Here is a 26,815-nt window from a genome sequence, read left to right on the forward strand (position 1 = left end):
AACCTTTTTCGGATGTTATTAAGCGAACTTGAGTCCAGGAGACACAAAGAGAACGAGAGTTTTGAAAAGATTAGGTCAAGGGAGTGGGGCGAGATTAAGTGGCAGGCCGGGAGAGGGACTGGAGAGGAGTTTGCGACCACAACAAAGGGAAGGGGTGGGTTGAAACATCTTCTGAAACTCTTCAGTGTGACTTACGAAGTACGATAATTTGATGACATGTGGTTTGGCCTTTGGTAAGGTAAAGCAAATCCAATATTATGAATTAGCCTAGCTAATTGTGTAATGCCCTTATCTACTCAAATTTTATGTTAAAAGTTTGGGATAATGTTAAGTCTTAAATCTTGGGTAAAAGGCGTCATTGTCGCATTTTGAAAGCGCAAAGCAGTTTACTCGACGGGGCATTTAAAGGAAATATAAATTTATCTTTCAACTACGAGACAAATTGAAGAGGGTGTTTATTTATAATACTTTTCTGTTATTTATTTTTATAAGACGATTATACATATTACAAATGTAGATTTACCATGCAAAAGCCTAACACAGTAAAGGACTCTGTTATCGCTCTCCTCTTTGTTTTGCTCTCTCACTGATTATCTCCTTTAAATCCTTATTGTTTTCCTGTTTGGGATCATATTCTCCCAACGTAGTTTCTAGTACTGTCTTCTTTTTCCCCTCTGCCTTATCCAAATGTTCTTCGGTGTTGAAACACTCTGGGCACCCCAGTTCTTCGATGTTTGAGTTAATATTTGAGTTACAGAACGACCCTATGGAGGGTGTATTATCTTGTTGCAGTCGACAGTGTCTACTTAGTGTTGGTGTGAATGATATGTCCTCTGCTGTTCTAGCAGTTGATGAGTAATCCTTAGCCAGTCTAAACCTCTCCCTTAGTGCTGTAAATGGCTTTGCTTTTAGCTCGGTTTGAGCTGGTGTTGCAAACCGAAAGATGCCTGAGGATTCAATCAAACAAGTTAGCCAACATTAACAGCACAGTGGTTAGGCTGAGTGGTTAGGGCGCCGGACTTGAAGTCCGGAGGTCGCAGGTTCACTACTAAGCTGGAGTTGTTTCTCGGTAGACCCTAATTCAACTCCTCAGTCATGCTTGTAAATAGCCAACTGGTCTGCCTCTCGCCAGGTGGGATTTTTAAGCCATTAGGTTCAGTTGATAGATTTGTTCCGCTCAGTTTAATTGGCATGACTGTGAACTAGCTAGTGTAGCTAAGCACATTTGACCACTACAAACAACAACATTTCAACATTTTTTTTTGAACCAGACTACTTAAAAATATTTTTCGTTTAAAATAATCTATTCACTTCCACAAGTGCCAGCTTCAGAATTTAAATAGAATCTCAGATGTCATTTTATTATAAAAGGGGAAATTAAGGAATAGTGCCCCATAAAAGTACTGCTCAATTTTCTTTTCATTCGAATGGTCAAACGCAACTAAGGTTTTATCCAAAGACTTAAACATTGCAACTATCTATTGCTACGCAGTGAACAGTTCCAATTATTAATTCAAATAATTTTTATTAAATAAATTTTCACAAATTGTTGTCCGTCGCGTGAGGGAAATAGGAGTACTGCCCCCCCCCCCCCCTCTCCCACCCTCGGCAACTCAAATGAATTGCGAGGCCATTTCAGTTTACTGTATCCCCAGGGTTCTCTCAGGTTGCCTCAACAATTCACCAGCACCCTTTATACATCTGGGTGAAGAGAGGCACTGTGAGAGTGAAGTGTCTTGCTCAAGAACACAACACAATGACCCCAGACAGGCTTGAACTCGGACTGCTCGATCCGGCTCTAGCGCATTAATCATTAGCTAAGACCTTCAACCTTCTCTGAGTGTTACACCAGTGTAGAATTGTGTTTGCATTTGCTTGATTTTCGCACATTACATTAAGTCGCGTGGTGTCTTAAGCTGCTTCCTCCTAAAAAAAGGCTCACCTTATGTTATATCTTACAACATCAATACGTTTTGCAAGCAGACAGGTTGCGAGAATAACCAAAATCATTAACTTGGGAGTAATTGTCCTGATATACTACCAAAATCTGAGATCTGGCAAGAATAGAAATGTGAGCAAAAGGTAGTGAGAATTAATCGTTCAATCCCTTCACCAGAGGAGAAAAGATTTCCCCTTAAACTGACCTGAGAATGAGGAGAAAGGCAGGCAAGAGTCAGATGTAAGTAGGTCGCCTACACCTCCTGTCTGAAGAAAGAGAGAGTTTAGACAGTAAAGGGTTAATGTTATAGCGTTACAGTACTTAAGACAGGATGCTGAAAAGAGCGCTCATAGTTGGCGCATGTAGATCTTTTTCAAAGTTGCTTTTCGTTTTCTGTCTCAATATTCTTTGTATTAGCCATCTTTGTCCTCGTTTGTCTTTCTATCTTAATTGAATAGTATTTTGAAGTTCTGTTGTCGCTGTATGTACTGTTCTATAGTCTTAGCGACTTCTTTTTTGGCAGAGTGTCGCCAAATTGACGATCTTGCGTGTTCCATTCTTGAGATAAATAGGTCTTACAATGTCCTGTTTACACGGAGAGCAAAGCTTTTTCTCGTTCTTTGGCTTTTTTGTTGCCTTTTCAAAATGACAATAGGACATTTCTGAGTTCAGTTGCCCTTACGACCTCTTGTTGAAACGAGTCGTCGTTCGAAATAATTCATATAAAAAAGGGTTTCACCTGAATGTTCATTTTTATACAAGTCAAATTCGCTAATGGATTTTCTTATGAAACGTTCCGTTTTGAAACACCTAAAAGGCAACTCGGAACTGGGCTATGGTGAAAACTTGGCTGAAAAGTTCACCACCTTCAAACGTTGCAACTTATTTAAGATGGAAACACTCGCTCCGTTAAGGTTTCGCTGTACCTAAAAAGGTGGACAAGGACGACAGAAAAATCACGCCAGCCTCGCGAGCTACTCTTTCTTTAATGTTACATACGTTATGTAACATAACTTGATATGTATAGTACCAAAATACGGTAGCAATTTTCTGTTATTAATATCTTAACTGGCGAGCTTTGGCTAAACAGCAACTGCAGTAGGTATAAACTATGTATATGGAAGTGTTTAAATATTCTAAAGCATTTTAGATCTTACCTCGTTTAAACGGCATAAGGCCTTGAATTTGTTTCGCCGCATACAAAACGGAGGTGAAAATGCTGGATAGCAGCGAGAGGCCTAAACCCAAGTACATAAGACGCACGATCCACATGCCTCGTTCGTAAGACGAGTCTGGCTCCTTGCCTTGATTCGGCACCAGATCCCCGAATCCAATCGTGCTCAGGGCAACGAAGCAATAATAGACGCTATCGAGGAAAGTCCAGCCAAATTCTTTCTCTGAGTAGAAATACATAACTCCTCCAAGCGGAAGCCACAGTGCGATTAACATAACGTTTATGGCGAAACATTTGATGTGCTCGTGCGATGGTAGATCGCGTTGGAACGCTGCTTTCTCGAAGTATTTAATCAGGAGATGAATGCCATAGTTGATGTGTTCACCGACTGATTGCAGAGTCAGTAAATTCAGTGGAATACCGAACAGAGCGAAAAATATTAGAAACAAGCGGCCACCTTGAGTCTTTGGTGCCAGGTGCCCATATCCTGGAAACAAAATGACAGTAAAACAGGAATTCATTTGCTGTACAAGGTGGTTGTAACTTTTAAGTCTTTTGAAGAAACCCCAGTGTGTGACCATTCGGATGAAAGCTATCGAGTAGTACTTTCATGTGATACTGCAGTTGTTTGTTATGTTGAACAGGTTGGTTCTATCGTTAAGTCTGTGGATAAAACCCTAGTGTGTGACCATTCAAATGAAAGCTATCGAGCTGTACTTCCACTCGGTACTGCTTATTATGCTATTCAGGGTGGTGTTAAGTTTTAAGTCTGTTGATAAAACCCTAGTGTGTGACCATTGAAACGGAAGCTATCAATGTGTTCTTTGATTTGGTGCGCTTTGTTTCGTAAAATTCTTAATAATTTTTTAATATATATTTTTTCTCATTCCTTACCAATTGTAGTCGTAACACTTCCAACAAAGTACAGTGACTGGTAGTAACTCCAGTCGTTATGGCTGTATTTGCATGTGGGAGCCGCTTCAAACATTTGACGCAGCTTCTCGACGTAGTGATCGATAACATCCCTAGTCTCATTAAATCTCCTGGTCATATTCTCTTTCAAGTCGTTTATTTTATCTACAAAGTGGTCGTCGCTTGATTTGCCATGCTCTATCGCCGAAAATATGGCGGCACCAGATGTAAGGTAGACAGTCAACATGACAATTCGGACCACAAGGGTTCTAGTGTTTCTTTTCAGTTCCATTTCGCTGCTTTGTTGTCGATTATGTCTTGTCTTTTCTCGGTGCAGAGGATTTTAAATGTAGATTCAGTTGCTGAAGCCTCCAGGACTCAGTTTTCCTGTGGAAATATTAGAATGATCTGTAGATATATCTTATTTACCGAGCGTGGGGTCAATACTGGGAGTTTATCGGCCCTAGATAGTCTTTTGAGAGTCTTGTCATACTGATGACTGAAAAACGTTAAGTAAAAATCACACTATCACGAACTGGAAAGACGCTAAAAAATTCAAGCATACAGTTCTGTTTAAGAACTGACTTGCCGTTTACACACGTCCGACATTTTCAACAACAATGAAAAAAGGAAAAGAAAGTTGAAAGAAAAAGAAGAAATGTGTACGTCAATTCTTCTAGAAATTAAGCTGTAAAACTACTAGAAAACCTTGAAGAGCGGTCTCTCGGGATCATTCGGGACAGTGCCCGCGGGACGGCAGTGCCCGGTCCAATACTTGGAGAATATTGCACTGGCAACAGAGAAATCGTATTGATTTATTGATTGTAGTTATTGGGCCTCTAAACTAAATTAGTCGTGTCAGGTCCCGTCCACACTATGCCGGAGGAATTTGAAAACGGAGGTCAAGTTTATTCTGAAAACACATCAAAAGTTTTCCGTCCACACTACGCCGGAGGAATTTGAAAACGGAGGTCAAGTTTATTCTGAAAACGCATCAAAAGTTTTCCGTCCACACTACTTCGGAGGAATTTGAAAATGTAGGTCAAGTTTATTCTGAAAACGCATCAAAAGTTTTCCGTCCACACTACTTCGGAGGAATTTGAAAACGGAGGTCCAGTTTATTCTGAAAACGCATCAAAAGTTTTCCGTCCACACTACGCCGAAAGAATTTGAAAACGCAACATTCACCGGTCATTTTGCATTCGTGTCTGAGTAAAATTCAGGCAGCGGAATATCATTACGAAAAGCTTCGTTTTCAAAGTGTTTTCCGTCCACACTAAAGGCTGGTTTTCATATCCCGCCGACCTAGCTGCGACGTAGTCGCCGGTTGCAACTGACAACGTTCGGCGATCTGTCCCAGTAGGTCCCCGGCGCATCTGCGATGGATCGCCGACGTACTCAAATTTGCACGAAATGCAAATCGAATTGCGCAAGTTTCAACCATTTTACCCGTAAATATGGATCGAATTGTCTTACTGGAGTACGTTGCGTCCGCAGACGATGTTCACATAAATATTTTCATCGCCGGCAATCGCCGACAACCGCCGGCTTGCCTGCAAAGTTTAACTCAACTTCGCAGGCAAGCCGGCGGTCAATGCCTGGGATAGATTATGATTCGGCGATATATGTTCACATATGCCGTAACGGTGTTCCAGGCCGTGCCGGCGGCATATGAGAACCAGGCTTAAAACACAAAGCCTGCGTTTTCAAATTCCTCCGGTGTGAAGAGCGTTTGTGAAAAGTTCCGTTTTCGTGACGGATTAGTGTGGACGGTAGGCCTAACCGTAGAAATAAAGCTGCGTTTTCAAATTTCTCCGACGTAGTGAGGACGCCGCCCTAGATAAAATAAAAATTTACCAGTGGTGTGTTTTTTTTAACTCGACTTTACTTAACAAAACTCTTGAGACTGTTTGAAAAAAATGCAAGCATTCAAAATAGATTGGCTTGCAAGGAACACTGTCAATAAGGAGCAGAGAGTTTCAAAACCTGCGATTTGGTGAGAATTTTCACATTTCTTGCAACCGTCTTTTAACTTTTAATGAGTCCTTTCAATTTAGTACCATGTAAGCGTAAGAAATCTCGTCATTCTTTTCATGTTAATCCGCATCGAAATCGACGGGTTCGATTTTATTTTGCCCAATTTGAAGAAATGTTTGGGTGTAAATATGTTTGCTGCTGAGTATGAAACCTAACTAAAGTTTTCCTTGTGTTTTAAACGTTTTAAGTGCTGAACTTTCAAAGACTATGGTAGTCACCGAGTTCTGTTGTTGTTGGCTTTTTTTTAATCCGAATACTGTGGCTTGTATTCATAATTAACGTGGCTTTGTCAGCTTATGAAAACAGTTCAATTCATATTTAAACACTTTTCAAAACTGGTGTACATTAACTTAATATTAAGTACATCATCTGCGATGTATGACTCCTGTACTTCAATTTGGTGTTGAAGTGTACTTAAGTGTACAAGCTAACTCAACTGCTAGATGTTTTCGTCGCGGAGCTGTTTTTTCATTATAAATATGTTGTTTTTTCGCATTAAGTGCTCTTAATCAATCTAAGGACCTTTAATTATTTATCGTGGCAACCGTTTTGACAAGATCCTTTCAATGTTTAGCGATATCTTTTCAGTAATGTTATCAGGCATGTAGAATGAATGTGCAAGTCTGTGTGTTTCAAGGTTGTTTATAAGGCCCTATGTCGGTACTGCAGTCACATACCAAAATGTAAGCGAACGGTCTGACGTAACAATCATAAACTATTCTTTCTAAATTGTTAGCTCTACTAGAGTAAAAAGATCTGGTCAGTGCAATCGTTTGAGGTTTCCGCTCTTTTTTGTTTATTTTTAATAGGCCTGTTTCATTGGAACTGCCTTTAAAACCACCGACCTCCTAATCCTAACGAGATTCAAATCATTTTGTCTCAATGTATACAGTGAAGTTAGTTTTGTCTGTTAATTGTTAATGAGCACCAAATATTAGACAAGTCTCTCTACAGTTTGTTTGCACGGTAATCTGTTTTGAGGTGTCTTTAAATTTTTAAACAGTTTGAGGTGCTAGTTCCAGTATGAATTACTAATTGGTGTTAGGTCGCTGACAGGATCACGGAGAAACAGAATAGCAGAGCTAGAACGTTTCTGTTGGTTTTCGTTGATAGATAAAAACTGACTTAAATAACTCAGATATTTTCTGCGATACGGAAAATGTTGGCGGAGTTCAGTAGAAAGAATCTAATTTTGTTAAGAAAAAAGAAAACATCCTTCTCTTTGTACAGTCTAGTATTTTTCAGTTTTTTTCTTTTTTGTTAGTAACGTTTTGCTGATTGTCTTGCTCCTTTTTTTTAACGCTGTTACTGCTTGATCTGAAACTTCATCTCTCTAACCTGCTGGCCTTGTTGGTCTTTGGAAACTTCGTGTTCCGCTCTTTGCACGTCTAAAGCTAACGTGGGAGTCGCACTTAAAGCTTTGTGGTTTTGCTGTGAAATGTTTCTGTCAGCTTGTCTGTTGTTTTGAAATGCGACGTTCTAATTACATGTAATTGTTACCTTTAATTTACGTGCTATTTCCATAAAACTAGCCGCTAACAAAGAAACTGTAAATTTCTTTTAATTAAAGGTGAACACATGGACACACAAACAAACAAATTATTCCTAAAGTCCCTAGACGCTCTGAGAATTTTTCCTGACATTTTTGTTTCAGCTCGTTACTAGTCCAGAAGCGAATCAGTTGTACGAACACGTGACTTCAGGTCAGCAGAAGAACGCTTCGATCGTGAATAGCCTGTTTCAATTATATCAGGCTGTTACCAAGGTAACTATCAACATGAAATTCAGAGAGAGAAAAAAAGAAATTCCTTTACAGTGTTTCAATAATCTTTTAATCAACTGATCAATTCGATTTCTATGAAATGGAGGAGCTTGCTGTTAAATTGGAGTAGCACTACTCCATTCCTCCGACATTTTCTGTCAGGTCGCGTCAACAATACGCTAGTAGCCATTTATACACCTGTGTGTGTGGAGGAGAGAGGCACTGTGAGAGTAAAGTGTCTTGCCCAAGAACACAACACAATGATATGAATTTCGAGGTGATTGAGTACGACACAGGAAGAAGCTTCAATAAAACGGGCAATCTTTGAATTCACACTTCTCTTTCTAGCTTGAATTTCATCTACAATGTGTTTCTTTTTTTGCTCCAGATAGCTGATGGTCTTAGGTCTCCCCCTACCGTTGCTGTGAACGCAATCTCAACTGGATTACAGGTAGATAGCATCTTGTATTTTAAGTCTGGCTTGGTCACTTTGCATACAGACTACAATTACGGCATCAAGGGTGCAGGAAATTGGTTAAGACCAAAGCTGCTTAACTTCTGTTACTTGTCTTAAAGTGAGTAGGAGTAGAGCTACCCCCCTATCCCTGGATGGGATGCTAGTCCATCACAGAATTCCGCCTCCCCCTCCTCTAACGCTTAGTGAAAAAAATCGTTGGTACGTATCTATAACTACGTCTGAGTGGAGAAGTGTTGTAAGATTCAAGTGTATTGAGGGCACTGCCCGGGGGGGGGGGGGGGATTTTCCCTACCCTATTTATGACCTGACCAAAAATTTGATATTCCATTTATGACTGTTACGACTGACACAGTTTCCCTAAACATAATTTATGAAGGGCTTTTGTTGATGATCTTATCGATAATGGTGAAAAAGTAGCTTCTTCTAAAAAACGAACCCAGTTCAAAACCATACCTTATTTATGACAGAAATGGCCAAAATCGACACCCTATTTATGATCAAAACGGCTGAAAAACCATATACTTTGGGGCCGCACATACCTATATCTCCCATATAAGGGAGCCCCTCCTCGGGGGAGGCGCTGACTACAATAATCATGTGATTTGTGGGAACATTTAGTCGTTAGCTATTGACACATCACACGCTCCGCGTAATAAGTTATAAATCTTTGGAATTCGCTTAAAAATTCATGCATGACTACAATATGCGACAACAGTAGTTGACAGAGGCACATTTAGAGAATGACACTTAACGAAATTTGACCCCTTATTCAAGTTCATCAAGCGGCAATTCTCGGATACCCGTCCGCCCCCGACTTCACCCCCTCACAATTCAATGTTGCGCAGGTGCTGTACTCTATAGCAAAAATATATTGTTCGAGAGGGGTAAAAATGTTTCCAACACGCTCGAAATAGAATTTTACAGTGAAGTGTCAGTCAATATTGTAACTTTACGAAACTTCTCTCGTGAATTAAATCACTGTAAATGAAAAATAGCTGCAACAGAATACAAGGCTATTGTCAGCCTCCTTTCTAATTACAGCGTACCCCGGCTGCCATTATGATTTATATAGATCCGGTATTGAATTGTTTCAATAGCAAGGAAGAAAAGCTAACAGCTGTTTGATTACAAGCAGTGTGTAAACAGATATCTTTTATTGGTTATGTGAGACGTTTCTGTCCTAAGTGTGTGTGGTAGAAGACCAATTGGCGTAGAGCTCGCTATCAAGTAATTTATCGTATTTTTTATGGCTGTTTGATATCGTTTCTTATCGTTTCGCGACGGAAGCCTTTAATACACGGGCCCATTAGTCTCTTGAACTTCCGAATATTTTATTACCACCAGAACTTTTGAAAGCTTTACATCCAGATGGAATCTCGCAATTTCTTTTTTCAAGGATCAGATTTCAAACAGTAGGATAAACGCAGCAAATGTTTTCCGTCCACACTTTGCAGGAGAAATTTGAAAACGGTGTTTTTACTCTGAAAACGCATCAAATGTTTTCCGTCTACTCTTAGCCGGAGAAATTTAAACGCGCAACAATCACCGGTCATTTCGAATTCGTGTTTGAGGAAAACTCTGTCAAGGAAATCACGTAATCGTGGCATTATCGTTTCCGAAGAGCTCCAAAATGCTTCAAAATGTTCTCCGTCCACACTAAACGCAAAGTGTGCGTTTTCAAATTCCTCCGGTTTGAAGAGCGTTTTCGAAAAGCTCCGTTTTCGTGACGGATTAGTGTGGACGGTTAGCTGGACCAAAGAAATAAAGCTGCGTTTTCAAATTTCTCCGGCGGAGGGTGTAAGGGGCTTTAGACACCATACGGTTTTGACTGTAAAGTTCAAAATGGTTATTACATGTACTGTGGAGTACTGTAACAATTGACATGTATTCATTGTTTAATTTGTGTGATCTAGTTCGTATGTTAAACCAACTTGGTTAACACGGCTCTCAATCAAAGAGCAGAGTTTTACAGGAATTCATATTGCTTTTCTGTAAACCGAATTTTTCTTTCGTCCGGCTTTTGTTTTGGAAAGCCAGGATATTGTTGTGAATTCGTTGTATTGTGTTTTGATAGCCAGTTACGTGGATCTTTTCGAGTTCTTGTGGGCGTTATGTATTGCTTTTTTTTCTCTTGTGGCTGTGTGGGCCGTTAAATGCCTTTAATCATTTCCACGTACATTTGTTTTTCATGCGTAAGGATTCCTATTTATTTGACGTTGCATCACGACATTACTTATGAGTCGATGAATCTCGTTTTTCTCATCACTTGCCTGCGTAACACTGTATGGATATTATAAGGAGAAGATAGATTTTGAGCTGGCAATGGCTCTTTCTCAGGGGTATGTGCCTAGGAAACCGTCTTTTATACGCAAGAATGCGTGGGCTCACTTCAATGCAACCAACGCATGCGCATTGCACGTCGCCCAGATCTTGACAATTGTGAGGACAGTCGCCTTTTCGTCTAGCCTTAAGTTCTCGCGTGTTGCGACAATTTCTCGCCTGACCTTTGTTGTCCTTTTACACTCGCGAACTAACGTCTAATGCCATTTTCGTTTTGTTTCTATTTCCATCTTCATTTGCGTAAAAGTCAAGCCTACTTTCTCGCTTATCTCATATGTAACTTTCTTGTTTTGCAGACTTTAGGCTTTGTCGTTCATTCTAGCGCGTTTATTAATGTTTATTTTTTTAATTTTCCTGCTGGTTTCTCGTGATGAGAACGATGTTTTTCCCCACTGGTCGTGAAAAGCTCCTTTTAAAAGTGCTTCTGTTATTTAATGGCTCGAGAGCAAACTGTAAACATTGCCTTTTGTATTTGGTTCGCAGCTGTACATATGCAATACGTCCGTTTTGTTCTACTCTTAACACAAATTGAGAGCAAACCTACAGGTTAATTAAATTGAACATGACATGTAGCAAATGTCATTTTGAATATTGCGTTTTTCGGAAGGGGCCAATAATGTACAGTGATGTTCGCGTGCCCGCCAATATATCATTATATGAACACATCCGGTTTTCATTCGATCTCGAAGCCATCTCAGACATTTTGCAACCTGTATTTTCACTCCTAACCATTAAATGCTCATAATGGCAGATGTGTTTTGTTCACGCAAACTTTTGTTTAAATCGGATTAAGAGAACGGGGCTTCAAAAACATCGTTTATAAATACACGCTAGGTTTTTGTGCGATATTGTTTATGTGTATCTACATACGCAAATTGGCATGAGATGTATTTGTATCAAAGCAGCAACATGTCTGTTTTTCTCGCCATAGAATTAAACTTTAAACATGGCTTATACTCTGGTATGAATTTTTAATTTATTTTTGCTCAATAGCGCCTTTTCGACAGTTTTGTTTTATGCTTTTGCACCCGTAAATCTCTTGCAGCTGAGAGGGAAACTCTGAATTTCCGTCTGGACGCGTTCACGCCAGAGTTTGTATTGCCCGCAATCGAGTTTCAATAAGCAAGAGGCGTTTTAAAAAGACCATGTAATCGCCATTTCAAAGGGCTATATATATTTTTTCGATTTTCAAGTGAAACGATTCTAGTTTTTCGTATCTAACTGACCTGTTAGAAAACGTTATTCACTGTACAGTAACGAAATGAATCTATTTGTGTATTGGTCGTGAGCAAGATGTATTCACTGCTGCCAATTTGATAGCCACTTTTAATTGAATGTAGATACGGCGCTGAAAAAGCGGTGAAGCGATGGCTTTCTCTAGTGTTTGTTAAATTTTATAAGAAAAATCATCGCGCCTGTTCTCTTTTTATACTGTAGTGCTTTGAATAATGAACTTAACGTCCTTAGCGTTTTCATCGTATCTGGTAATAGTTTGATCTGGTCGTAACTTTACCTGCTTCGTTTAAGGCAATTCATTCACCTGAACTGATAGGGAACCTTGGTTGTAACTTCAACTTCTAGCAAGAAATTTCCAGCCCGTGTTGTTTATATTCCCACAACAGATGCACAGTCGGGTTCGGATCGGCAAGTTAATCTAGTTTCTCACCTTTCGTACGTGAAGGATCAATGCGTGAACAATGTCAGGCGTCCTTAGAAGCGCCGAGCGTAATGGAAGTTCGTTTCCCCAACTGTGGCCATCATTTTTGTTTCATGACATTTTGTCTTTTCAAGTCTTGCCGTACTGGATTTCTCTTATATCCTGTTGCGTGAGATAAAAACACTTGAATTCACGCAAGAATCGTACCCACGAGTTTCCTTCGGTTTTTCTTGGTAAGATAGAAGACTTGCGAAACTTTTTTGTGGGAGTTTATGCAGACGATGTGTTCCTTTAGGCGATTTCCTTACACTGTTTATATTTTCCTCCAGTTCGGCGTCTCGATTAAATAATTCTTATTTTCTCTCAGTACCTAATGTCATCTGCTTTATTTACGACAACTCAGAGATGTCAGGAAAATTCAACGTATTTTGAATTGCAAATCATCTGCCTTCGTCAAACAATAGATCTTTATTCGGTTGGGATGTTTTCATGGGAAAAAAATTATGTTGTCGACGAAATGACTGCTTTGAAATGAGTCTCATTCATTGGCCAAATTCAAACAAATTCCCAATTAGCATTTGTCGTCAGATTGTAAAGTACCTTTGTGTTTAAACTACCGCTCGGCAAAAACTCGTTGCTAGCTCGCGGTAGTTGAGAGAAATATTCCTCCCACATTTGACCATATTGCCGATGTTTTAATGACTAAAAACGTCTTTAATAGGCATGAAAAAAATATATATATCTCGACAGATTAATGACCACTGTTTTGGTCGGTCGATTCGTCATTTTAACTTCTATTTAGTTAGGACATTGCTGTCATCACACTCTTTGAAATCCATTAGCTTTCACCGCGAAGTAGCGTCGTTTGGATGTAGAATTTATCGCCTTTAATTATTTTAATTATGTTGCGATTGAAACTTTTTCCGCGGAGAAACTGCTTTGTGTTAGCAAGGTTTTCATTTTGTCAACTGAAATAAATATAGCGATATCAATTTTGTTCGTTTTTCTTCACTTTTTGGATGCGTACTGCTTTTCGAAAAAATAACTGACTCTCATGTCATTCAATTTTTCTGTACTCACGTTTAAAGTTAAGAAACACAGTCTTTATTTTCCCTAACGCTAAGCGAGAATTTGAAAAACATTTGATGGCCGTTTTATAAGCAAGGGATTTATGACTTCTTGAGAAGCAATTTTCAGCCGGTATTGAAACTGATATGTTGAATTAACCGCCCTTTTAAACATTTGACGTTTGGATGCTCGAAAACAGCGACGAAAACACCAGCTGTTTACTGAAAAATGGCGGTTAATCAAGTCTAATTTGGTGATAAATTAAGTGGTTTGCCTGCCGCCGAGGCGGCAGAGTAACCTCACGAGGCATTAGCACCGCGTGCCTCTGCAATTGTTCGGGTTTGACGTATGTTTTTGTGGGTCATATTTCGATTACAGGCTAGATTACCAGCCGTTGTTCGGGAGAGGAGCCCGCAGGAAGGAGCCCGCGGGACCTTGGTGAGCGGCGGAACTCGAGTCCATCCCTAATAATGACTTCTCTTCTTGTGTCGGTGCTTATGGCCTGGAAACTTATAATGCTAATATCTTTGATTGATAAAGTTCGTTAGTGACTCAATATTCATTCTCTAATGAAATAAAATCGATCCGTATTTAATACGAAAGGCAACTCATTTATTTTTAAAATCGTTCCTTTTGATAAGTCATCAAGTATGTTTGCGAGCGTCTCATGCGATATCTTCTCTTTAAAAGATTGGAATGAATTTTGCGCTTGTTTGCTAAAAGCTCTCAACACAGACATTATTTTCACGGTTTCTGGATCTTGAAACGTTTAGGGTAAATCTTTCAAGTTCGTCGTTTATTAGTAAACTACTATTTTCAGGTTTTCTTCAGTTTAAAGGTGATTTTGTATATGGCCAAAATAACTCTAAATACCGCGTCGTCGCTTAGTCTTAAGCTCAGTTAAGACTAAGTAGCCTGCGAGCAGGCTCACCTTTGAGTCACGCGCGCGAGCGGCGAAGAGCAAAGCGATCCGGCGGAAAGGAGTCTGGTGAAGATGCGCCAAGAAAGTGTCTCGCGGTTTCGCCGCTCGATTTCACGCTCACGGCTACGCCGCGCGCGCTTTTGCTCCAATTTGAGCCTGCTCGCTGGCTAAAAACCAAGCGACGATTCATTCTTAGCCAAGCTGAACTGATAGCTTGTCTGCTTGCAAATTTCGCTGTCAATATGTTGTCGGTGACGGGATACGATATGTGTTCCGTTGTCTAACGAGAAACCATAGCTTTCTAGAATTCAACCACATGTAAATTTCTTTTAGAACTGGCTGTGTTGCTGCTGTGTTTGCTAAATGCAAACGCAACAGCAAAGCAACTTAGCAATAGCTCAGTTGCTTCGCTGTTGCGTTTGCATTTAAGCTTACGGCGTAATATAAGTGTTTCATAAAAGGCTTCGGTTAAACGATCAAACATCTTCAACCTTACACGAGCTGTGTGAGTTATACAACTAAACAAAGTAGAACGAATTATCGTTTGTAATTTGGTGGCGAGGAGGCTTCGCTTGGTGGCGAGTGCGTGGGTGGCGAGACTTCCTGGTGGCGAGGTGACCGGTAATCGAAGGTCCAGATGTTGAAATTTTCAAAGCACTGCATACAATGTTGACCAGGGCTTTTTTGCCGATTGACTTTTCGAAATCAATGGATAAGATGTTGCATATTTGCTTTAGTTTTGGTTTAGTCAAATTTGAAACTTCCTTGAAAGTTTTTGGGAGTTTTAAACTCGCCTCGTCCTTGACAGTTCGCGACGCCGTTTTGTTTACATCGGCAACCCCCGAAGCAGTATAGGATTATGGTTATGCGCAAGTAGAGAATTTGTATAAACGCTGTTGTTATGGCCTTGATAACTTCCTACAAGACCTCGCTTCTATACTGTTCCGAACAGTCCTCGGCTGTCTTCGTTGCATTGCCGAACATGCCCGAATCTTTCACTGACTATGTTTTGCCCATTACCCACACACGCCACCCTGGTGACACACACTCATTCCACCCCCATTTCAAACGTCGCACCTCGACTGCAACTTTGATGGGTTCGAGATTTTTCTGGGCGTTAAATTCTTGTGTTAATTTACCAGACCTTACCATTGTCTATACATAGACTCTCTATTTTCTAATGAGATCGTTGACAGAGCGAGAAAAAGAAACAAAAAAATCAGGTTGTATAAACTCTTGGTCTTCGGCCGTCGTAGCTTGATTAAAAACATAAAGCAAACGGCGGTGATATACATTTTAAAAACATGCAAAACATTTTAACGGTTATACTTTTGAAAATGTGTGTTGACTAGTATAGAAACGTCAAGTTCATAAAACGCAGGTCTTTTAAAATGTTTATCACCGCTGGTTGTTTTATATTTTAAATCAGGTTGTGTTTTTGAACGAGCGAGGGCGTAAGGGTTTGGGAGTGGACCAGGTGGTAGGTAAAGAGAGAAGAGGGATTTCTGTTTTGCTTGCTTATATCTGAGGCAGCGTCAACACTACTCCGGAATTTGAAAACGCAGCTTACGGTTAAGCCTACCGTCCATACTAATCCGTCACAGGAACGGAGCTTTCTAAAAACGTTCTTCAAACCGGAGGAATTTGAAAACGCCGGCTTTGCGTTTTCGTGGGGACTGAAAACGTTTTGAAAACGAAGCTTTTTGAAAACGTCGTAGGCACGATGATCATGTGATTTCCCTGATCGAGTTTTCCTCAAACACAAATCCAATATGACCGGTGATTTTTGCGCTTTTAAATTCCTCCGACGTAGTGTGGGCGGAAAACATTTGACGCGTTTTCAGAGTGAAACCTCCGTTTTCAAATTCCTCTGACGTAATGTAGACTACAAGTAGTCCCTCTTTTGCTTAGCCCGTCGTGCGTCACGAGAAAGAAAACCACGAGAAAAAAATGAGCGCGCGAGATCCTGGGGGCGGGAAGCACGCGTCTCGCCCCCCCACCGGAGTTCACGCGGCCATTTTTTCCTCGCGGTTTATTTACGGTCTCGCTCGACGGACTAAACGAAAGAGGGACTACTTGTAGTCTAGACGTAATGTGGACGGAGCCCAAGAAACAACTGTGGAAAGACTAGCCATACTATGAGAGAAACGCATAGTTATTATTCTTAGAAGTATACTTACATAGAAGCGTAATTCTGTTTAAGGGAATTCTAGCACTCATTAATTCTGCTTTGGATCCACTACTCGAAGCGATCTCGCTGGATTTGGAGAACCATATATTCAAGATGCATTCAGAGGACTTCACAAGGTGATGATTTAATCTGAGACCACAGTTGATAAGGTCTCACTAGGTTGTGCGCGTAGTAGAAAATTCGCGTGGGAAAATAACCTCTTAAAAAATGTGAGAAAATCAGCAACAGCATAACGAACAAAAAAAAAACAATCAACCAACCAGCCAACGAACACACACACAAACAAACAAACAAACAGAAAACAATTGTTTGTAGGTTGGTGCAAGCAGAAAGCAAACAAATAAACAAACAAACAAACAAATCAGGAAACAAAGAAAGCTTAAAAGGACCTATGACCATCATTTTCACTCTCTTTTTTTTGTGCCAGTCCATTGCGGGATTAAGGGTTACCTCGCCGGTACCCATTATACACAGATAAAGATGATGGTAATGACGAGGACGAGGGCGAGGACGAGGACGAGGACGAGGACGATAACAATTACGATGACGATTATTATTTGTCAAATTCTGTTGGTGTGCAAAAGAGCAAATCAAATTTGTCACGTGGAAGTGTACCAAGAAAACTTGTTGGACGTAAATTAGGATTTTTGGTTCGGTGAATTTTGTATTTTCCTTCGTAATAATTGTTTTTCCACCATCAAAATTGTCGTTTCAGTTCGACCCTGTCACGTGATATAGCTGATAACCCGGATGCTCCTTGTTCTGGCTACATACAAGAGATGCAGGTAATCTGGATGCATTTTCTAGAGAGTCTTCGCTTGCCCACATGTAATTTTACTCGTGTTAAGTGGAGGATGTTCTAACATTTTTACCTCAAGCATTTAAGTTTTTGTTTATTAAGATACTATTCCTCCCTTGATTGTATCCATAGTTTGCTTTAATGTACTTGTACAGTCGAACCTCTACTGACGGCCACCTCTCTGTAACGGGCACTTTTTTTTGTCCGTTCACTGTTATTTTAACCTCTCTACAACGACCACCTCTCCACAACGGCAACGGTCAATAAAACTCGCTCCAGCTACTGACCAGAATTAATCAACGACTGATGAACAGGGTCTACAAAACCCCATTTCATTTTGCAAAAGGTAACGAAACCTGATCCGCGCGTCGTTTGTCTCTCTTTCTGTTCGGGTTTCTGTTTCAATGATATATTTTGATTGTGTAACGTATTTACATGCTACAATAAGCATTTTTTAAAGACGAAAATGTTGCACCCCCGAGAAGAGATAAGTGTCATATTTCACCCCTACCTCCCCATAACAGCCACCTCTCCACAACGGAGATCAATTTCCTCCGTCCCCAAGGTGACCGTTGTGAAGGGGTTAGACTCTATTTCGTTTCTCATTTGCACACTTTCTTATTACTTCCCTTTTGCTTCCTCTGTTTTTTTTTTAGGATTTTATTATTCATGTTCAAAAGAACTACGTTGCACTTTATGAATGCAGAGAGATTCTTCACCAGAGGTAGGAACAAATAAATGCATTTTTACCCTCTTAAGAATTGTTAGCTCTTTGGTGTGCTTGCTAAACGTGTTTAATTTTCTGTTTGTCTTTTGTTTTGAAGATTGCAATTTTGCGCCAGGCGTAAGTGTTGTGTTTTGGCGAGTGTTGTGTTGTTGTTTTTGTTTGTTTGTTTGTTTGTTTGGGGGAGGGGCAATGGGTGGTCTATGAGTTGATAGTTCATGAAGCTGAAGGCCGAATCAACTTTCACCTTCACCTCACCTTCACCTAACTTCTTCGCGCCCAGTGGCGCATAAGGCCTCAACACTCTGCGCCAACCATTTCTGTCGGCCACTGCAGTGGACACCTCGCTCCAGCTCCTCCATCCAGCTCTTTCTCTCTTATTTTTTGCTGTTCTTTGACCTCATAGAAATCAAGAGCAAATAATTTAATTGTTGAAGTAGAATTCTATTTACTAAATCCCATTCACTGAACGATTTCCAATGATTTCTCAGTAGGTAGGATAAAACTTCATGCTGTAGCAAAATTTACGCGCCGATTGACATGGTCGTTTGAAACTAGCAGCTGTTTCTTTGCGTTCACCAGCTTATTGAACAATTTTTAGGTTTTGAAAGTCATATAACGGCAATTTTCCTCTATTTAGTCTTCTTGGAAGTTGAATTACTCAGAAATATTTCCAAATCTTCCTCCAAAACAAGGGAGATACGAGCCACTGCACACTAATCAACTATTAGATTACTCAATTCTCATCGTGTCCTTGGGCAAATAAGGCCATACAATTCGATTCTGACCTCGAGATTTCTATCGCGTGTTAGTTGACGAGGGCGCAGCCCTCGTCAACTCGAGTGCTAATTGTTTTGTTAATTAATCCACTAGTCGTTCAAAACTCTATCTAAATCCTCTACACTGACACGAAAACGCAAAGAAGCGGATGCCAGTTTGTTTAAACAAGCGGACACTGCTACGCTTCTCACAGAATAGATAGTGAGTAACGTAGCCAATCAGAGAACGGCACTCCTGATGGAACGCTAGTGGATTTATACTGACAGTGTACTATGGTTAAACCAATCAGATTGCAGTTTTTTGCGTTAACTAGTACACGAATAGAATTCTGCTAATTGTGAATAGTCAGGCACTAGGTTATTACTGTGGTGGTTATACTCAATACTTGAATATGTTGTTTTCTTTATAGTAGCTATCTTTTTGAAGTTAATAGCGTTAAGTTATCAACCGTAGTTGATAAAGGTAAAACTTAAATTTGACCAATAGTTTCTTTAGAAACTAATACCTTGGTTCATGGATTGTTTTCTGTTACCCTAGGTTGGAAGTTGTCGTTTGTCGAACCATTGAGTTGTTTGTTCGTCACGCCAGTTTACTGAGAGCCATTGGAGAAGGAGGCAAACTGAAGCTGGCAGCTGATATGGCTCAAGTAAGTGACGAGGCATGACTGCACCCTCCTACCGGAGCTTCTTACTGCAGATTTTATCAGTTAGGATTTCCGGGTATCTTATGCTAATGTCTCAGAGTCAAGTGATAGAGATTTACCAGGCTGTGGACTCATGTGACGTCGCATTGCCCTGCAAGCGTTGTTCAGGCCTAGATCACGTTTTTGTTACTCAGAACACTTGGCGGGAAACATCTTCGATCCCAGGTTCACTCTCCTTTTCCTCCCTTGTCGCTGAGGAGAGAGACCCAGAGTCTCCCTCCTCAACGACAAGGGAGGAAAAGGAGAAGGAGCGTGGAGTTTTGGGGGAAAAGTCTCATTTTGGTCTGCTTTCGATTCTGCCTAGACATTCACGTTCTCATTGACTATTTTTTCTCGGTGAACTGAGTGCAGTGGTTTGATTGACCCGGCATATTCCAGACAAAGCAACATCGACAAATCAAACAAGCAAACAAACAAACAGTCACGGTGATCGGACCTTAGTATTGCTTTCTTGTCGATAGAAATCTCTTTAAAGATAACTTACGTTTAACGTATCGACATTGCTTCACTTATCCTTTGCTTTTATTTAGATTGAATTTGCTGTGGGTCCGCTGTGTCATAAAGTGTCTGAATTAGGGAAGTCGTACAAGCTCTTGAGATCTTTTAGGTGAGTTTTTAAAACACAGTATCTGATGCGTTATCAGATGTAGTTATCTTTGATTTGTACGGCTTTTCATCATCCTCCCCCCTTTTTTTAGTAGGAAACGGAAAGCGAGCTCTTGGCCTAATGAACAAACCAGCCAACCAAGAATCAAACGGACAGCAACGAAGGAACAAACGAATAGTGAACACTTTAAAGATCAATCAGACTCAGTTTTCTTATCTTCAAAACACACTTTAGCAGCAAAGCCTACTGAAACATTTGCCGTTACGTTCTTGTCCTTGTTTTGAGGTACCAACTAATGTCTTTGACAATCTACTTTTTCTTCCAAAGACCTCTGCTGTTTCAAACCTCAGAAGATATTGTCGGTAATCCTGCTCTGGGAGAAAGTCTTCCTCACAGCGTGGTGCTTCATCATCTGTTTTCTAGAGCTCCTAACGAACTCAAGTCCCCTCATGAGGTATGCAGCTCTGTTTGTCAGCGACAATTGTGCGTTAAAAATTGGTTTACGGTTTCTTTTTGGATTTAACTTCTCTTTATTACACAGATAAGTTTGCAAATATTCATATTCTTTTTCACCAACCTGCGATCAGACATTCTTTTTTTCTTGGTGAACGGAGGAATTAAAAAAAAATTGTTAAAAAAGAACTAATCGCAGACTTTTTCTCAGTCATGTGAGCCTCGACGCGGCGAAAAAAAAACGCCTTTTTAGTAGCAGAAAGGGGAAGAAAACCTCTATGACCAGTTGAGGGTATGAGATCGTTTCGGCGAGTACAAAACTGATTTCAATCAATAGTCAGCAAATTTTGTAACGTATATTTAAACAAGTAGTCAACAACGTTTACATTTGTTTCCTCCTCCCTTCAGGTGGCTGGTTGGTCGTTAGGTTTCTATTCTCAGTGGCTGGATGAGCACACATCGGAGGAAGAAAAACTTGCACTTATTAGGCATGTATGACGTGTGTGACTCGAACATCACTGATCTTTTTTCTTTCGTCTAGGCCGTTTTAATTACCACCTCAAAGTTCAGAGCCACCAATGCAAAAAAAAGCCAGATAGTGTGAATTAGTCAGAGGACCAGTCTGTGCAGCACACACTCAGTTAATCTGTCTATCTGACGCTCAGTCTATCTGTCAGTCCACCTTGCGCCCGTCCATCTGCCCGTCCGTCTGTCCGTGTGTGCGTGCGTCCGTCAGTCAGGCAGTATGTCCGTCGGTCCGTCCGTCCGTCCGTCCGTCCGTCCGTCAGTCTGTCAGTCTGTCTGTCACTCAAACAGTCAGTCAGTCCGCCAGTCAGTCAGTCAGTCAGTAAGTCAGTCAGTCAGCCAGTCCGTCAGTCCGTCTGTCACTCAGTCAGTCAGTCAGTCCGTCTCTCAGTCAGTCAGTGTCTGTCAATCTGTCCGTCAGTCAGTCAGTCAGTCAGTCAGTCAGTCAGTCAGTCAGTCAGTAAGAGTGGTTGTTTGTTGCTCTCTTTATTTGTTCAATTTGTTTGATTATTTGTTTGTGATATTCAGAGGCACACTGGAGGCGTATGTTCAGTCCGTCAGATCACGAGGTGAAAAAGAATTTGCTGCTATCTATCCCATCATGCTTAGGATTCTTCAAGCTGCCAGCGGCTCGCCAACCCCTTGACACTGTGCAGAAGGGAATCCATAATTTTGACTCGCACTGTTTTGTAGGGCAAGTCTAATGCAGGGTATATACTATAGGGAATATGAGAAGGGAAAGGGGATAGTTGATATTCAGATTTGTATATAGCATATCTTTCAAAAACCAGAAATTGGTAAAAACTGTGGTAGTAACTGAGTTGTAGTTGTAGTTTTTGACATTAAAGGCACCCTTTATTTTATCGGGTACAAATAAGCAAGGTCACTTCTAAAGCGCCAAAGAGTGGGCGAAACATGGCTGTAGAAATTAGATCGCTATACGTATAGAAAACGGGAAAGAACAATTGCTTCAACTTAGCTCCACACTGTTCTTTCAGAATTAAGTTATTGAGTAAATAATATTCAGAATATATTGACTTGATACGCGTCCGCCAAGTTAGCTTCCAGTCCTTTGACACCAAATGTCCTCATTAGCATCTAATGGCGGGTACAGATGTGTTTAATAAGTTGGAAGCGGGGGAGGGGGTCGGGGGGGGGGGTTACAGGAAGTAAAGATGATGTTTTGATGGCTTAAAATATCAGTTGGAAACAATATGAAGGCGAGGGTTGTTTTCCTTGCTCTAAAACGCCCCACCCTTTCAGTGCCTTCTCATAGACTTCTTGGACTTCTTCGCTTTTTAAATTAAAGTGTCTATATGGCCAACAGGAGTTTTTGTGGTTTGGTATCTCTACAATGTGTAAAAAGGTATTCTATGAAAAGAAACTGGATTCCAACATTTTAACGCCTAAAGATCTAACTTTAAAGTTCCCGCTTCAGCCACGCCCAGTGAAGTTGACCGTGAGTCAGTGCAAAAAAAGAGTCTGGGTGTCTGAATGGGTCGTGACGTCAAGTCAGGAATTGCCAAATCCTGCTATTTCAGGTCACTGTTGTTTCAGTAGTGGTTAGTCAAGTCAAGTCAAGTTTATTGTGTATATACATTTAGCTTTTGTGGTTAGGAGTTTTCGTCGACAAAAAGCAAACAAACCGAAGTTGGTGAAACAATGCGGTCGTCAATCAAGCTAAATAAAAACATGAAGCTTTGAGATGTTCCTGAAGTGACGTCATTCGTCACCAATCTTTCATTACGCGGTCAGCTTCATTGGGCGTGGTCGAAGCGGAAAATTTAAAGCTTGATTTCATGGCAAAAAAGCATTGGAATTAATTTTTTTTTTTGGTTTAAATACATTTTTACATGTTATAGAGATACCAAAAACCACAAAAACCCTGTTGGCCGTATAGACACTTTTAGTCTTATCAGAAAATTCGAAAAAAAGTCCTGTAAAAAGGCATTGTAGTAAAGAGCATATTTATATAGCGTAACCCATCAGTTTAAAAGCAATTTAGATAAACAAACAAACAAACAAAAACTTTGTAAGGACCAGCTATCCATTGGGCCAGATGAGAAATATTTAAGGAGAAAAATCCGAGAACTCCCTCTACAACAGAAATGAGATTGAAAACCACCAAATTTAACATTGAATGAAACCAAAAATGACGTTATGTTTGACGGAAGACCGTTAAACGCCAAAGAGTACCTCCCCCCCCCCCCCCCCCACGCACACACACACATATTAATTTTGTCTCTGTTAGCAGGACTATAGATTGTCAAGTAATTAAGGGTTTTTCGTGAAGATAAATTTCTCTTTAGAGTTGCCTTCGAACGACTCTACTTTCACGCTTCATCTCAAAAATCATAAGTTGCTGTAAAAGACTAGATTTTAACTGTCGTTAGATTAAGAAGTGCTGTACTAATTGAGCGCTAGTAAATAAAAATATATTGCAAATTTAACATAAACTTGGTTAGAATCCCGATAGGTTGAAGAACAAATCCATAGGTGCCAGGATGGAGCTAGGCGGCTATAGATTCAAAACCAGACCCCTAAACTACTCGGCCACGCCACTTCTAAAGCACCAAGTGTTATGTACACTTCACATTGCACAATTCCATGATCAATTCCAAATATTTTCCCACAAGAGGTAATCAACGTAGCATGGCCTCACTCCAGAATCTGTTGCAAAATTATGGGAAGTGTATACAAACACTAACAGCCTTATGGTTATGTTATGATGTCACCGGTAGGTTGCTGTTGTCAGGGTCGCTTTGTAACGCCGGCCGCGTTTGTTCCGTTCTCAGTTGTTTATGTATTGTATAAGGCATTGTTGGGGGAGGGGACGGGGTGTGCGTGCCTCTCGTTTGATATTAAACCATGTTATTCTCTATTTTCTAATTGCCCATAATTCACTCTGTTTGTCCCCCGAAATTCTGCATAAATAATTGTGGTACAGTGTAAAATGTTCTTGGGAGGGCTGCATATTCCCAAGAGCATTTCACAACAATAGTTTTATGCAAAATTTAGGGGGCAAACAGCGAATTATGGGCAATTGGGAAATAGACAATGTATCAATTTAGTTAGAAAGGTCCTCTTGTCGCTGTCAAAAGTTCAGTCAGCGACTGGCTATGAGTAACACAGGGCAGAACCTTCTCGGGAGTTTAAATAAGGCCGCAGTAAATGCTAACAAGTGAGGAATTTCTCCACTCGATGAATACTTGTTTCTCCAATTTTATTAGGAGTTTTGACCGTATTAGTTGAATTAAAACGACGTGTTCCTGAGACTTTTTTTTTTTCAAATTAGTTCAAGTTTCTCGACCAATTAAAACGTTATGTGACTGAATTAAGAACAGACTAACAGAGCAGGAGCTTCTCGGTCTTCTTAATGAAGCGGTTAAAGTAATCTCTTGAGCAGTGTATAAACGACGTGACTATCTTAAGTGCACAGAGCAGAGCTTTCTGGGGGTCTAATTAGGCAATTAAAGCAGACTTAAAGGGGCTAGGACACGCAATTTTAGGCAATTTCAGCACTGATTAAATGGGCATAGCCGTTGACTAAAATATCACAAAAACGGCTCAAAACTATAGATCTCAAACAAAACACAGGAAAGCCAAGAAGGGACATGGATGGACAAAACTGGAGAGGATTAAAATGGATTGCATTTGGGTAAATTTGACAAACGTTGGCCCACCTTTTTTCAAATTTATATCAGTTTATATCAAAATGTCATTTACACAGCTGGAAAATCATTTTCAGTTGTTGTGTGGCCGTGATTTTGCAAATGAAAAACTTTTGCTCTGCCAATTTGACGTTTAGAGCTCATAATTAACAAAATTAAACAAAATTACCTAAAATAGCGTGACCTAGCCCCTTTAATTTCTTGACCGAGTTGTCTTCAACAGAGCAGGGGTTTAAGACTATTAAGACTACGTTTACATCTCGGTTGATGTAGCAATCACCTATCTTAAGTGCCCAGAGCAGGGGTTTAACAATAGAGCGATTGTCTAACGCAGGGGTGAATCTAGGATTCTTCAAGGGGCCGGGTGGTGGTGGTGGTGGCTGATACCTTGGGGCTACAGAATCAATGGGGCATGCACAAAATTTTGCAATTTGAGAATTGCCTTGAAACCAAATTGAAAACTACTCCACGAGAAATACTAGCAATTCCACAAAGTAGATATTACAATGCGGTATCTGTCCTGAGCGTTTGCATTTATTTCTGTCTCAATATTCAATCGCAATTTTTGTGGGTTTTGCTTCTCCAAAAAGGGGATTGGCTAGCCACCTAACTAAATCTGCCCCGGTGGGGGCTTTTCAACTAATTTTAGGCAATGAAACGTACTTTTACATTTCAAATGATGTAAAAACTCTCGAGTGCACAGAGCAGAGTCTCCGGTATTTTGAAGCAGTGCAAATTGTTTTCACATCTTAATCGAGGTATTTTGATGAGGCAGTTAAGAGTGAGTTAAATTCTGAGAGTGCTTAATTTTAAAGGGGCACGATCATGCCAAGTGCACAAAGCAGGAGTTTCAAAGGCATTTGAATGTGGCACTTAAATCTGGCTAATTCAGGGACGGTGTCATCTAGAAAGAAGCACTCCGCTGATAAAGCTCTCCCAGTGGACTACCAGTGTTGACAACCCATAATTTTAAAGTATCTTTTGTAAAATCTAAAATGGCACCTCCTTCCGCACAGGATCTGGCTTCGCCCAATGCATTGAGCCCTGAGCTTGGAACAGAGTTTTTTTAATTTCCCTTGCTGTAATGGCATGTGCTCTTACTTATTAAAAAGTGTACCCTCCCTGAAAAATCGTGAATGCTTTCCAGTGTGGCCCGCCATGTTCCTATCAGTTATATAACAGTGATGCTTGGTTAGAATTTGTAACTTATTTGATAATTTAATGGAGCGCTCCGTCCAATAATTAAGGTCAGTTATTGTTTATCTTTTATTTGACGCCACGGCTGCTTTCATTCAAGGAAAGTGGCAATTGCAATTTAGGCAAGCCGTTTCCTTTGAACTATATTGTGTATTGAAGCAATGACTTGGAAATCAACCAAACTAAACTTTGCTTTCTGTTTTCCTTTAACGAGAGCCTCCTCCCGGGGGTTGGGGGGTACTTCCAGAAAAGTTGGGTGTGGGTGTGCGGTCCACTTCCCACTTCCCAAAACCCTCATCCTATTTATGACCAAAAATTGCGTTTTTTGCTTCCCTATTTATGGCCTGATCAAATGTTCGATAGTTGCCCTAAAACATAAGTTATGAAGGGCTTTTGTTGACGGTTTTATTGATAATGATGAAAAAGAAAGCTTCTAAGAAACATACCCATTTCAAGACTAGAGTGCTAAAACCATACCCAATTTTTAACCAAAATGGCCAAAATCGATACCCTATGTATAACCAAAACGGCTGAAAAACCAAACCCTTTGGGGCCGCACATACCTATATAGCCCATGTAAGGGAGTACCCCCTCCCCGGAATGAGAGCAATCGCCTGAATTTGAAGTAAAGCGATCGCCGTGTTGTAGGCCGTGGACTTTTTCTCAAAGAATATCTGGGAAATTTTGGAAACGGAATTAACGAGAGAAGAATTTGAGGTTTGTTGTGGCTGTGGTCGTACAGGGTCAAGGATCAGTGTGGTTTACTAAATCTGTTTTAAATGTTAATTCTTCCCACTTTACTTACTCCTTTTTTAATAATGCACATTGAGAGAATCTGCTGTAACAAAACTACCCATGAACAGTCTGTGTTAATTT

General features: G+C 40.3%; 2 protein-coding genes across 3 annotated transcripts in view; one reads left to right on the forward strand and one right to left on the reverse strand.

Annotated features, from left to right (window-relative positions):
- Positions 1 to 21,934, forward strand: part of LOC145460281 (conserved oligomeric Golgi complex subunit 5-like) — a 38,011-nt gene extending 16,077 nt beyond the window's left edge. Inside the window, exons 16-25 of one of the 2 annotated variants that reach the window (XM_081445036.1) lie at positions 7,717 to 7,827; positions 8,213 to 8,275; positions 16,493 to 16,596; positions 17,196 to 17,265; positions 17,936 to 18,003; positions 19,321 to 19,429; positions 20,017 to 20,093; positions 20,421 to 20,547; positions 20,955 to 21,038; positions 21,600 to 21,934. In XM_081445036.1, the coding sequence (XP_081301162.1) occupies positions 7,717 to 7,827; positions 8,213 to 8,275; positions 16,493 to 16,596; positions 17,196 to 17,265; positions 17,936 to 18,003; positions 19,321 to 19,429; positions 20,017 to 20,093; positions 20,421 to 20,547; positions 20,955 to 21,038; positions 21,600 to 21,644 (858 nt within the window). In that variant the 3' untranslated portion in view covers positions 21,645 to 21,934. The remainder of the gene's footprint in view (positions 1 to 7,716; positions 7,828 to 8,212; positions 8,276 to 16,492; positions 16,597 to 17,195; positions 17,266 to 17,935; positions 18,004 to 19,320; positions 19,430 to 20,016; positions 20,094 to 20,420; positions 20,548 to 20,954; positions 21,039 to 21,599) is intronic. The other variant, XM_081445035.1, reaches the window with a different exon arrangement.
- On the reverse strand, positions 29 to 16,486 carry LOC145460365 (potassium channel subfamily K member 15-like). The gene is made up of 4 exons (XM_081445148.1): positions 12,309 to 16,486; positions 4,008 to 4,412; positions 3,097 to 3,600; positions 29 to 947 (listed from the first exon to the last, which is right to left on the reverse strand). Exons 2-4 carry the CDS (start codon positions 4,315 to 4,317, stop codon positions 556 to 558), a joined length of 1,206 nt encoding a protein of 401 aa, XP_081301274.1. The 5' UTR covers positions 4,318 to 4,412; positions 12,309 to 16,486; the 3' UTR covers positions 29 to 555.
- Positions 21,935 to 26,815: the final 4,881 nt, after the last annotated feature.

This window comes from Orbicella franksi, chromosome 11 (genome assembly GCF_964199315.1).
Source record: "Orbicella franksi chromosome 11, jaOrbFran1.1, whole genome shotgun sequence".
NCBI classification, from domain to species: Eukaryota; Metazoa; Cnidaria; class Anthozoa; order Scleractinia; family Merulinidae; genus Orbicella; species Orbicella franksi.